The sequence below is a fragment of the Marmota flaviventris genome, chromosome 7 (assembly GCF_047511675.1).
Source record: "Marmota flaviventris isolate mMarFla1 chromosome 7, mMarFla1.hap1, whole genome shotgun sequence".
Lineage (NCBI taxonomy): Eukaryota > Metazoa > Chordata > Mammalia > Rodentia > Sciuridae > Marmota > Marmota flaviventris.
Window position 1 is genome coordinate 28,716,896 of NC_092504.1, and position 13,472 is coordinate 28,730,367.

General features: G+C 31.7%; 1 protein-coding gene and 1 pseudogene across 2 annotated transcripts in view; both read right to left on the reverse strand.

Moving 5' to 3' along the window:
• Positions 1 to 13,472, reverse strand: part of Arap2 (ArfGAP with RhoGAP domain, ankyrin repeat and PH domain 2) — a 174,975-nt gene that overhangs the window by 29,002 nt on the left and 132,501 nt on the right. For both annotated transcript variants that reach the window (XM_027938904.2, XM_027938896.2), the window contains one exon: positions 9,790 to 9,918. In XM_027938904.2, the coding sequence (XP_027794705.2) occupies positions 9,790 to 9,918 (129 nt within the window). The remainder of the gene's footprint in view (positions 1 to 9,789; positions 9,919 to 13,472) is intronic.
• LOC114095596 (synaptosomal-associated protein 29 pseudogene) lies at positions 1,175 to 2,765 on the reverse strand (annotated as a pseudogene).

Sequence of the window (13,472 nt, forward strand, 5' to 3'; positions counted from 1 at the left end):
CTATTTTTCCTATTTTGTTTCTCCTCCTCTTTTATAACCATCCCTTGCTACATCTCTAATGCATTAACTCTGTTCACATTTTGAACATCCTAAACTTTGGATCTCCCCTTTGTTTTTCTTGTGGTTAGTTTGTCTAAGGGCTTATCAACCTTGTCAAAGAGCTAACTTTTCTTTGCATTGACCCTTTGTAATTCTTTAATTATCAATTTCATTGATTTTGGCCCTTACTATAATAATTTCCTTTCTTCTAAAGGTTTTGGAATTAGTTTGTCCTTCTTTCTCAAGGGTTTTGAGACGCATCAATAGGTTATTTATTTGGGATTTTTCTGATTTTCTTATATAGGCCCACACAGCTACAAACTTTCGTCTTAGAACACCCTTCATAATGCCCAATAGTTTCAGGTACATTGTAGCTTTGATTTTAAGAATTTTAAATTTCTACCCTGCTTCTTCTGTCCTCTATTAATCATTCAAAAGTGTAATATTCAGTTTCTCAGTGTATACAGTTTCTGCAGGGTTATTTATTTTGGTGTTGATTTCTAAGCTTATTCTATCATGATCTGATAGAGAGTTGCTTGGTGGCCTAAAATAGTGTCTAGCTCAGAGAAGGTTCCCATATAATGAGAAGAAAGTAGATTCATCTATTGTTAGATGAAATATTCTATAGATGTCTGTTAAGTCCATTTGATTTAGAATATTTTTCAGGTCCAAAGAGTCTTCACTACATTTATATCTACATGGTATATCTATTGGTGAGATAGGTGTGCTTAAATCAATTGTACTGGGGTCTGAATCTTTAATTCTACTACTGTTTTAAGCAATTAGGTGCAACAGCATTTGGAGCAGTGTGTAACTATCATTATATCTTTTATTGAAGTGTTCCCTTTTTGCCTGTGAGTCTCTTGCAAGGAATATATAGTTGGGTCTTGTTTTTAAATTCATTTTGCCAGACTATGTCTTTTATTTGGAAAGCTGAGACCATTTACATTCAATGTTATTATACAGAGGTATTTATTAATTCTTGGCATTCCGATTTCTTTTTTTTTTCCATCTCAACAAAAATCTCTTAATACCATTGTGTTATAACATTTGCAAACACACATTAATTTACATACTAAATAACACACAAAATTTCTTGAGAGTTTAAAATGAGATCTTTCCAATCTTTTCATCACTAGAGTTCCCAAACTTTTCTTTCTGTGCTTTTTATGTTGATATCTAATTTGTCCACTTTAGTTGTTAGTTGGTCAAGAATGTCATCTTGCTCAATTTCTGTATTTATCCCTAGGGCTATGTGCTTGAGACCACCTAGTCCCATCGACAGTTCATCTAGGTTGCTGTCAATTTTCTGTTGATAGGCTTGAAGGTGTAGGCTCTTTGGATAAAAGATATAGCAGAACCAGGCCCTCCAAAGACAGAGCCTATATTATTCAGCTTTCTGAGGTTTGGGTGGCTGGCTTGGTACTTTGTCTCCTGTTCTGTACTTGTATTTATGGCTTCTTTTAATCTGCTGTTCTACTGGGGAGTGAGTGTACCATTCTATTCAGGTAGGGTCTCTGTTGATTTGAATTTGAAGTAACTGATATGTTTCTTACCTGTCTTCATATCTTGATCCATTTTGTCTACCATTTTTTTCTGTGTGTTCTAGTACTACTAGCTGCTAAACTAGTTCATAAGGGACAGGGACCTACTAGTGCTGGTGGTTCTGGCCTCTTCTCTGCACAACACATCCTACCATAGGTACTGCTGCGTATCGGCAGGTGCTTTGGGTCTATGAGGGAAGTTGCAGGCATCCCTCCACCTGGCTGGATGAGAGTCTTTGTCTTCCTCACACAAAGGGCTGTAGCTTTTTGGGTTGGCAGACATGGTGCCAGTGAGAGTCTCTATCAGGGAAAGAGGAAGAACGTGGCTAGCAGTGGCCAAGAACCATGCCCTGTCCTTCAATCCTCCATTCTGATTTATTTATAATGTTTAACTTGGTACTTTTTCTTATCTCCTTACCTACTTTTCAAATGAGATTTGTTCATTTGAGAGTTGTGGGTTTTACTTTTTATTTCTTCAGTGTGAAGGTTTTTTTAAAGGCATTTTCTGCATTACTAACTTAATGATCATGAATTCTTCTAGTTTTTGTTTATCTTGGAAGGTTTTTATTTCTGTTTGGTTTTGAAGGATACTTTTGCTAGATATAGCAATCTTGGTTGACAGTTATTTTCTTTCAGGAATTAGAAGACATTATTCTAAGCAATTCTGGATTTTAGAATTTGTACAAAGAAGTCAGAAGGAATTATGATTGACTTGTCTGTAAATGTGACCTGATAGTTTCTCTTAAGACTTTTAAACTTCTTTGTTCAGTATGTTAGGCATTTTAATTACAATATGTTGTCAAGAGGTTCTGTTTTGATCTTGTCTACTTGGAGTTCTAAATGCATTCTATGGATGTCTTCTCTTCTGAAGATTTTGAAAATTTTTCTGTTAATATTTCCCAGAAAAGATTTTTCATTCCATTAGCCTGCATCTCACAATGTTCTTCAATTCAAATGATTCTTATATTTCATCTCTTAATATTGACCCAGGGTTCTTTTGTATTCTGGTCATAGTTACTTCTTTAATGTTTCTTTTTCTGAATGTTAAAGGCCAAACATTTCGTCTTCCATCTCTAAGATTTTGTCTTCAGGATGGCCTATTCTATTAGACTTTCTTTTTTTTTTTTTTTTTAGAGAGAGAGAGAGAGAGAATTTTTTTTAATATTTATTTTTCAGTTTTTGGTGGACACAACATCTTTGTTTGTATGTGGTGTTGAGGATCGAACCCGGGCTGCACGCATACCAGGCGAGCGCGCTACCGCTTGAGCCACATCCCCAGCCCCTCTATGAGACTTTCAACTGAACATTTTGATTTATTGTGTCTTACAGGGAAACAGAGCATCAGGCTGAAAGTGAAAGGATGGAAATTGATATACCATGAAAATGGAGCCTGAAAACAAGCAGGGGGAGCTACTCCTAGGTCCAAAAAAAAAAAAAAAAAAAAAACAGACATCAAGCCAAAATCTTTGCCAGTTGCTCTTCTGTCAGGGTAGTAATATCTAGAATACACAAAGAACTAAAAAAAAAAAAAAAAAAAAAAAAAAAACTTAACACACACAAAACAATGAATGGGATGAAAAAGACATTTTTTTAAGAAAAGAAATACAAATGGCTAATAAATAAATAAATAAATGTTCAACATCCCTAGCAATCAGGAAAATCAAATCAAAACCATACGAGATTTCTTCTCACTCTAGTTATACTGGCAGCCATCGAGAAGACAAAGAATGAATACATGCTATTGAAATAGAGAAAAATGTACGTTTGTGTTAGTGGAACTGTAAATTAGTACGGCGACTCTGGAAATCAGTATGGAGGTTCCTCAAAAGACTAGGCATAGAACTAGTATATGGTGCAACTATATCACTCCTTGGTATTTATCCTGAAGAATTAAAGTCATCATACTATAGTGATACATGTATGCCCGTGTATATAGCAGCCTAATTCACAATAGTCAAACTATGGAACCAGCGTATATGTCCATCAACAGATGAATGCATTAAAAAAAAGTAGTATATATGCTCAATGGAGTTTCTTCAGCAATAAGGAAGAGTAAAATTATGTCATTGGCAGGGAAATGGATGGAACTTGAAAATATTATGTTAAATGAAATGAGTTAAATTCAAAAAGTCAACGGTCATATATTTTTTTCTAAGGGAAAAGAAAGGAAGTAGTCAAATCTTATGGAAATCGAAGGGAGATCAGTAGAGTAGAGGAAGGCTCCAGAAGGAGGGAAGAGGGCAGAGTAAGGAGAAATACTGGGGAATGATATTGGACAAAGTGTATTGTTATATCATGTGTATGTACAAATATATACAAGAAATCCCACCATTATGTGTAACTATAATGCACCAACAAAAAATAAGGAAAAAGCTTTTAAAATAAATCTTAAAAAGTTCTTCCTAATATAAAATTGGGTAAGATTTCCTTTGTTTGGTATTTATTCCATAGAAAATATATATTTCTTTAATTTGGAGGAAGCAGAATTACTAATACATTTTCACTCATTGTTTTGCATTCATTCAAAATGAATTTCACAAAAATTTAAATATACAACTGAGAGAACACCAACGTGGACATAATAGCTTCTTGAAACTAAACTATTTCTCCCTTCCATTGTTTTATTAACACAGGAAGATTTATGTTAGAACACAGTGGGTGAGATTTCCTTAATTCTGTAGTAGATAATAATAAAAATTAAGACTAGTAGATACAATAATATTGTGATACTGCAAGGAATAAATCTATTTCATAGGATATGCCAACTATACTCCCCATCACCACCACATTCCCAGTTGATTTTCCTTTTTGTTATTTTATGGAAGAGGATAAGATTAATAGAGCTAGAGGTTTAATGACAACTTTTGGTATATAATTATCTATAAATAGTTAAATTATAAGTGTAGTTACTACTGAAACATAATTGAATAGAAAAGTGCAAGAGGCTCTTTGTCATTTTACTGATAATGCAGCTGATTGTGGAAATCTATTTTCTATTGTTTTTATCATTTTATACTGAATTACAATGAACTATCTCTAAAATAAACTTAGTATTATAGGTGATATATGTGTGTGTATATATATATAGATAGATAGATAGATATAGATATAGATAGATAGATAAATATATCAATATCATTCAACTTTCCAAAACAGGAAGTACAGGTACTATCATCTCATATATAAATGTCAAAATTATAGCTCATAGTATTTGACAAGTTTAAAAAGCTACCATACTAGATTAAGAATCCAGATTTCTTAATATCTAACACAGAATTCTGTCTTCTATACTGGGACAAGAAGAACTAAACAAAGAATCATATTTCCCTGAATAAGAGACATTCAGTGTTGAAAGAGATGTCAAGGATAATCTACTTGAATTGTGTTTCAGCACTTGGAACCTCTCCATAAACATCCTGGCCTGAAATACTCATTTATTTCATGCTGTATTTGTACCCTTGTATTTAAATAGGCTTCATATATTTAGATTTTCTGTTCCCACTGGGTAAAGATAATGCTTAACAATCCTTTAAATTTTCTATCTTGGAATTCTATATGAAACAGAAAGCTAATAAAACTCACCAATTGGTTTTTCCACTAGAGAATCGCACTATCAGAGAAAAGACATTCACAAGTCTATAGTAAATATAAAGAACTGTTATAAATATCCAAGAAAGTACTTTAACTTTAAGTGGGCTAGATCTTAGCTTCAACCTTTTACACATCTTTGAATTTAAGAAGATTTAATGGGAAGTGGAGAACAAATAATTTCATCTAGACTATACATTATGGGCTGCTTTTACTTCTGTATGAATTTTATTTTATTAATTCTATTGACAGTGAAAGTCTTTCCAGGTCTGAATTTTGTCAGAAGCAGTTTTGCACTTTTCATTATTTTAATACAAATTTAATTCAAAACCATCTGTCATATACAAAATCCTATATTTACAAACATGTAGGAATCTTATATTTAAGTTACAAATATATGTTGAAATTATTTCTTCTCTATTTCAATCATTAAGATTTTATTCTCATGAATGAAATTCTATTTGGACAATTTAAATAATTTTAGTGATTAAAATAAGACTTAAAGTGAAATTATTATGGAACCTTAAGAAAAGCTGTTTATAATTTGTGACTGAAAGTTTGAAACTCAATAGTAAAAGATGGACTATGACAAAGTCTAAATAGCAACTTAAATGAAGTTTTATTATTCCTATCCCAATGTCTCAGCTTATAATCTGTAGAGTAGAAATGAAATTTGAGGTCTATTATCTTTCTTTTCAAGTTAATTAACTCCTCATTACAATAATGGCAATGGCACAAAATGTTTCTGAGAAATAAAATGCAGCTTTTGAAAAACACCAAATTGCTTTCTAAGTAGAGACAAAATAAAATTATTTTACTCTCATATATTTCTATAAAAGTAAAGTATGTTATTTCATTACCTTAACTGAATGAGCAGAAATTAAATGTTAGATGATCCTAAAATCTATTCCTACTTATGATGTCTACATTTTAAATGGTTCATATAAAATAAGAGAATTGAAGAACTTAAAATCCCTAAAGTACAGTGAACACCAAGTTCTTGATTTAGAAAGTGTTGCAAGCATTATGTCAAACAGAAGTATAAACTTATAATTTATCCCTTAAAAATCAGAAAACTACCAATAAATCAAAGAAATACATATATCTGTCATATATGTATATAGAACATTTACAGAGACAAAGTGTGTGTGTGTGTGTGTGTGTTTACCATATAGGTATAGTGCATCTTTTATGTTTTGATGTCTATCTGGTATTTGTTTGGTTTGGACATTGTAACTGCTATTGTTTTGGCATTGGGGTTTGAACCCAGGACCTCTTACATGCTAAGCTCAGCTACCACTGAGCTACATCCCCAGTCTGAACTCTATTTTTTAATACAAGGTAACACATTAGCTATTCATTACTTAGAGAAAATGTGGTTGCATCCAACTACTTTTATATTCAAACTGCCGACTTCTAGTTGAACTCTAAGATGGAAGAAAAAAAATCTTAAGAATGTAAAACAGAAATTTTAACATATTTCCTTTTCTGTTTTGAAGAATAATTATTTCTGAGATCATTTCAGTTTTCCTCCTAGTAAAGTGTCATAGAAATCACATTTGATTTACTTTCATTACATTCCATTTAGATTCCAATTGTAAGATATAGTGTATATAATAAATGGAACAATAATTCAGGACTAGCTGGTCATTGTGATTGATTAGCAGACATTCTCTAAGACAGAGTGGAATAAACACCTATCTTACCCAAAATTGAGCACAAAGTATACCCCATAGCAAGCATTAATAAGCTCCCAGTTGCTGTGAGACACACAAAATTATGGGGTTTGAATCATGACTTAAGATATTGATTTTTCCAAAAAAAATATGAAAGATAGGACAATCCTAGCTGAAATAAAACAGATGTGGAAAGAAGGATAATAAAAATGATTATTTTGCTTTGATTATCTGAATATAAGTCAAATAATTTTAAATGTTCATAAAATTTTATAGGATAAAAGTATTTTAAATTGGTAATAGCTGACAATAGGAAATGGTTCAAGTAACAAATTTATTATTTTAAAATTCCATTCTTTTTCTTTCATACAGACCTGATGTACTGATAGAAAGAATTATCAGTAGTATAATACCAGATGCTGCATATTGGATTGGCAAAATTATGTAGAGATAGTGTAGGAACAGGGATTTGTCATTTATAGCTCCCACTCTGTTAGAAGATTGAAGGAGACCAAAAAAAAAAAAAAAAAAGCTCAATGAAGAAGTTTTCTGACATTTTACTCTAGGATAATGCTTTATTAAAATGTCTGAAATTATATCATGTAAGTCTGTCACTTTCTCTCCTCTCCTTGACTTCTCCCAGTTTTTATGCAAGATGCTTTGTCTGGCCCTTACAGACCAAATGCTCATCCAACAGAAGGGCTAATTTGTATCAAATGTAGAGCATGCAATGGGATATAGCAATATCACTGTAAAACCCAATCCAATACCCAGTTTGAGAATAGAACAAAAATACAACATGTCACTGCATGACATAAAGTTTCTTTTTGCCTTTAAACAACATAGAGATTTTACTCACATATAATTGCTTTAAATCAGCTCATGTTTAATCCTGATTTTTTTCAAGGATTAACAGCACAGAATGATATCCTTGCTTTGGGTTACCCTTAGTCCTACATGCACAAAATCTTCCTTTCTATCATTACATTTTAAGGTCTTATTTATTATAGATTTTTATTCACACAGCCAGCCCTCTAGCATTCAGTTATTATATGTAAGTGTAAATTTCAAACATTTGGCAATGTGGAGAATTAGGGATATTTTAGGAGAATATTTGAAGAAAAAAGAAAATTTTCTTCAGAAAGAAAAAAAAAGATAGAAAATTAAGTTATCCTCTATGAGAAAATAAACCATGGGAAGTGATCACTTGTGTTTCATAATATTGACAGGATATGGCTCAATACTTTTTCATTACCTTTTTTTGGCAGGGAGGGACGTGGAAGTAAAGATTGAATCCAGGACCTTACATATGATAGGCAAATGTTCTATAATTGAGAGCTATATCCATAGCCCAATTTTTTTGTTTTGTTTTTCCTAATTTTTTTTCTTTATCCTGATATTAAAATGGAAGAATAACAGACTTTGCGAGCTAGAACAGATTTCATAGATTATCTCAATTAAAATTGCCATCTGAATTCTAGGTAATGCCTTGTACAGAGATGCCCTGTGTTTGGCAGGATCTTTAGCAGCATCCCTGGTCTGTATTCACTAAATATAGTTCCAGTTTCCCAACCCCTTTCAAGTTGTGACAGTCAGAAATGTCTGCAGGCATTGCCAAATGTCTCTGGGTGGCAAAAACATCCCTCAATGAAAACCACCACTGCTCTATGGCATGGATTCATGATGCACTCGCTTGATTAGAGAGACATTATATGGTAATTCCTAAGAATGAATGGGAAAGAAGTATCAAGATTATAGATAGGAGTAGTAACTCAAAATATAGCAAAGCCCTCTGAAAGGCTAAATTTCTATGGCAAAAGAATAATATCTGTTTTATTTGGATGTTCATAAAAACAACGCATTTTGCAAGAATACTTCCAAATTAAGTGTTAAATACAAAGAACAGGATCGTCAAATCAGAAATTTACCACATTAGCTTTGGCATAGTTAAAAGCTCACTAATCATAGTTTTTAGTGTGTAATTTTTGAACTGAGCAGGTTTATACCATTTTAGAACTGTACAGCACTCCTCATCCTTCATCCTTTTTTTTTTGTTTGTTTATTTGTTTCTCTTAATAATTAGAAGGCAGACCAATCTGTTCTCAAAGCTACTATTTGGTATGTAAGCAATCTGAAGCAAGTTACTCAAGTTCTCTGATCTTCTCTTTCCCTTAATTGTAAAATCTGTATGACAAGATGACCAACAGGGGAATTTTTAAAAGTTTCAGTAAACCTCAGTGTCTACAGAGCATGAATAATCATATGTAATTAACAAAACAGTAATGGTCATTTTAAATATAACTTATAAAGTTTGTGGTTAATTTCATATTCAAAAACTTAAATCCTTACATATGTTCAGAGATTGTCTTATACAGTTCACTTGTATGAGCTAACTGCTTATTTAACCTTACAATGTACATTGTGTTCTTCTAGATGAATGGAAAGTATCCTTACTGAAAGTATTTAATTCTGTTCTTATTTGTTTTCAAATGTCACGGTGAAAAAGTGAGACTTATGCAAAGCACTTGATCTTAGAGCCAATCTTGAGCTTCTTAAATGGCCAAAAAATTTTCCTAAAGAAAAACATAATTCTAAAAAAAAAAAAAAGAAGAAAAACATAATTCTAGGAAAGGACTCATCATCAGTCTCACATTTGGAAAACCCATCAGCACAAAAATGGCAAACAACCTTTAAAAACACAAACCATTACTTCCAAAAACTTTTTAAACTTGGTATCGTCAAATTACCACCTGTTACCTTGAGACTACGTGCTAGAAGATTTACCCTTATTCATATACTCTTCTTTCCTATGATACCATGTAATCAGATTCTGTGTTTAGCTATTAATTTTTTGCATTTTAAAATACCACTTGTGTCATAATAACTATCCGTTAATGACTTAAACCGTCAACTGTCACTACAAGTGAAGCAATGGCATATACCTCTGTAGTGTTTAATCACGTCCATGGTTAAGAATTTCTTCACCACAAGATAAGCTGAGCCAGGTTCTGCTAATGAACTCCACCGAAGCACCTGCTCCAACACGTTTTCTGTGTAGTGAAGAGGACGCTCTGCAAACATAAAACCCAAATCAAAATGAAAATAAAAATATGAAAATTGTCATGTGTAACTAATTAAAACAAATTAAAAAAGAAAATTATTTTGTCATAAATTAAAAAATAATTTTCAATGATCTGTACACAACATATACATAATTTATCTTATGTATACGTTTACACAATAATAGCATCAGAACTGTATTTGAGACCCTGATACCTGAAACACTATTAGCACACAACAAAATTTGTTGTATAAATTATTCTGTGTGGGAACAATTGTTTTTTATGCAATTATCTTTTAAATTTCATAATTACCTTGCTTTAGATAAAACTTAGTATACTACCTTTAGTAGAATGAATATGTGTCTTATTGTAACTTCTGTTTAATTCAGGTAATATTCAGGTTTGCTTAGGGAGAGTTATTTGCATATGCAATTAAATAACTTTAAAAGGACTAGAAAAATTAATTTTATCTAGTACTAATAAGCATGAATTAATCCTGTGTTTATCCCATTAGATTAGAATATTATAATTTTTGATCAATACAAGTGAACAACATATAGTTGGTATTTTCACAGCCAATTAATATGAAATTATAGATATTATTACAGAGAATATGTAAAAATAATTATAAAAATAATATTTAATAATCTCTATTAGTGGAAATATCAATCAGAAACACAATGTTGCACTATTATACATTAAATGTTGATGAAGGAAAATGATTGAGGCCAATAAAAAAGAAATTAAATGACAGCTTTAAGACTTCTCTTTGATGAATCTTTATCTATATATATTTTGTTTTAGAAAAATGTGTCATACATTCTTAGCATCGAGTTTAAAGAAAAGTTTTATAATTACAATCAAAGCTTCACGGAAAGTTTTTTTGATCAAAATATGCCAATCAATTAGGAAATTAAAATGTAACAACAGAGGCATATGCTTGTAAAAAAGACATTCAAACCTTTCAGTACACTAGAAATAGCATATTTGAAATAGGAAGAACAGAACTCTGACATGATGTTGATGATGCTTTACTAATATCATAGCCAGATATAAGTCAACTCAACTCTTTCAGATCCTCCTAAACATACAGCATATAGCACTTGAGTATTTTTTTTAAAGTAGTACTGCTAATGACAAACAAGAAAGAGCATAGAAAAGGCATTGTAATCATATGTGAAACATGATATTGTAATTGGTAACAATATTTAAAAGTAAAATGGACTAAATATATCACATGTTCCCTAATGCCTGTCTGCACTGCTACTAATACATGATTTGAGAAGTTATCAATAATCTCAGTTTGTAAGAGAACATGTGTTCTGCTTCCAATATAAATTACCAGATTTTTGATTCTTAGCCAATAAACTAATATCCAGTTCTTCATTCTGTGCCTATTGGAGCAAGCCTACTTATTATTATAATGATAATTTAAAAAGAAAAACAAAAGCCAAACAAACAAAAACCACCTCAGAGTCATTAGTCCATACACCTTGAGGATTCTATTTACTGATATATATTCCCTGCATACAGCATAGAACTGAGTACACAAAAGATGCTCAGTAAATATTTTAGGAATAAAATACTTTATGAATTTCTTTGATGGGCCATATTTTAACAGAAAGTATTTGTTATCAGACTAGACCAGAAAAAATACACATAATTACTTATAAAACCAGACAAAAGCGTTTTGTGCTATATCAATATTGGTGTCCCTTCAAATAATTCTCCAAAAGCTTTGGTGGGCAAAGATGATAATTGCCCATAATTTGCCAAAATTATAACTCAATCACTGATTAACCCATTAGTTGGTTATATTTGGAATTAGAGGTATTCAAATATAAAACTTATTATAGAATAAGCACTCCCTTTATATTTGGCAATACATAATTCTTTATTCTAGGACATTATTATCCCATTAACAATTGTCATTTCTGGAATAACACCCATTTCAATAGTATACGTGTGTGTGTGTGTGTATGTGTGTGCGTATAATATATATACATAAAGTTATTTTATATTAGCTACCACCTTAAATTCTCACAATAATATTCTTTGCTATTATTACATAGTACTACTATTATTCATATTTTACACATAAGAAACCTATCACATATTTCAGCTTTTTCCCCAAAGCCATATTAACAGTTTAGTGAGAAACAGACTTGAACCCCAAACCCATCTGATTTTGAAGTCCCAAATCTTAACTATTACACTGAATTTTACTTTGGTCAAGTATATAAACCTCTACATGATGGTTTCTCACATATAATTTTGGGGAAAAAATAATTAGAACTTACTAAGATTGTTTTGAGTACTGGACAAGGTAACAAATACGTAAACAAAGCAAAAAGCACTAGAATTCAAAAATCCTCCTTTAATTTTCTACCATTCCTAAGAAGATGTTAAGGAAACAACCACAAGAGAGTTTCAACACCCTTCCTGTAAGGAAACTGATGGTTGAGCAGTTGGTTTGACAATGCAAAAATAATATTCTTAATTGGAATAGAGTAAGTGGCTTGAAGTAAAACTCACTCTCCTTTATTACAAGATTAAATTGCTAATTCAACTTCCAAATGTCAGACATTTATATAAAGAAGGATCACTAATACACACTATTGCAAGTAGATACTACAGTGATAGACCTACAGTTTTCCGAAGTATACTGAAATATATCACAGCAGGTATAGAGGTCATCAGTGAATATACACTTAAATTTAGTTACAAAAAGCTAAGTATATTTTTCACATCAGTATCAAAGTATGAAATACATTAGAGGAAAAAAGCCTTACAAACTCCAGGTCTGAAAGACAGAGCTGGAAAACATGATGGGAAGATAAATACATATTAGACTGTCAAATGCATTACTGGCATTAATTAGAAAGGGATAAGGAGTAGGAAAAATGATTGAGTCCTCAAGCATTGTTGGAATATAAATTATTAGAAATAAACAAATTTTAATTTATAGTTGCACTTGAAACCATCTGTCATGAGAGATTATATAGTGTGTATGTCACTTGGCATTAGGGCATTACTGAGAAATAAATAGTTCTTTTGGATACTAGAATGAAAATTGCTAAGCCCTCAGTGTACTCCTTTGGGGAAAAGAGGTCACATTGGCAGTTATTTATCTGGGTTAAAGCACAACAGTATTTATTATTTAAAATTCTATGCAAAGAATGAACCTGGCTTCTCTTGTTAAATAAAAATCCATTCATTTTCCACCTGAAATAATATTTTATTTGTTGCCCTTAAGTTTCAGGTAGTAATAACACAGAGCTCCCAGAGACAATTGCTACTTCCCCAATAACCAAATTCTTAGTGCCAAACTTAGAGCTGTGAAAGCCTTTCTCTAATGATCTATATCATCAGAGGGGAGCAGTGGTTTATGTACCAATGAGGAGAAGAGCTAGAAAGGATCCTGACTAAAATAAAGAGATCTGTATCATGGCAGCTATGAGGGAGGAACCAGCAAACATTTCACTATGATCTTACTACACAGAAAGTAACTGCTTCATAAACTCAAAACTCGCAGTAAAGCTCACTGAAATGAGACTCCTTAG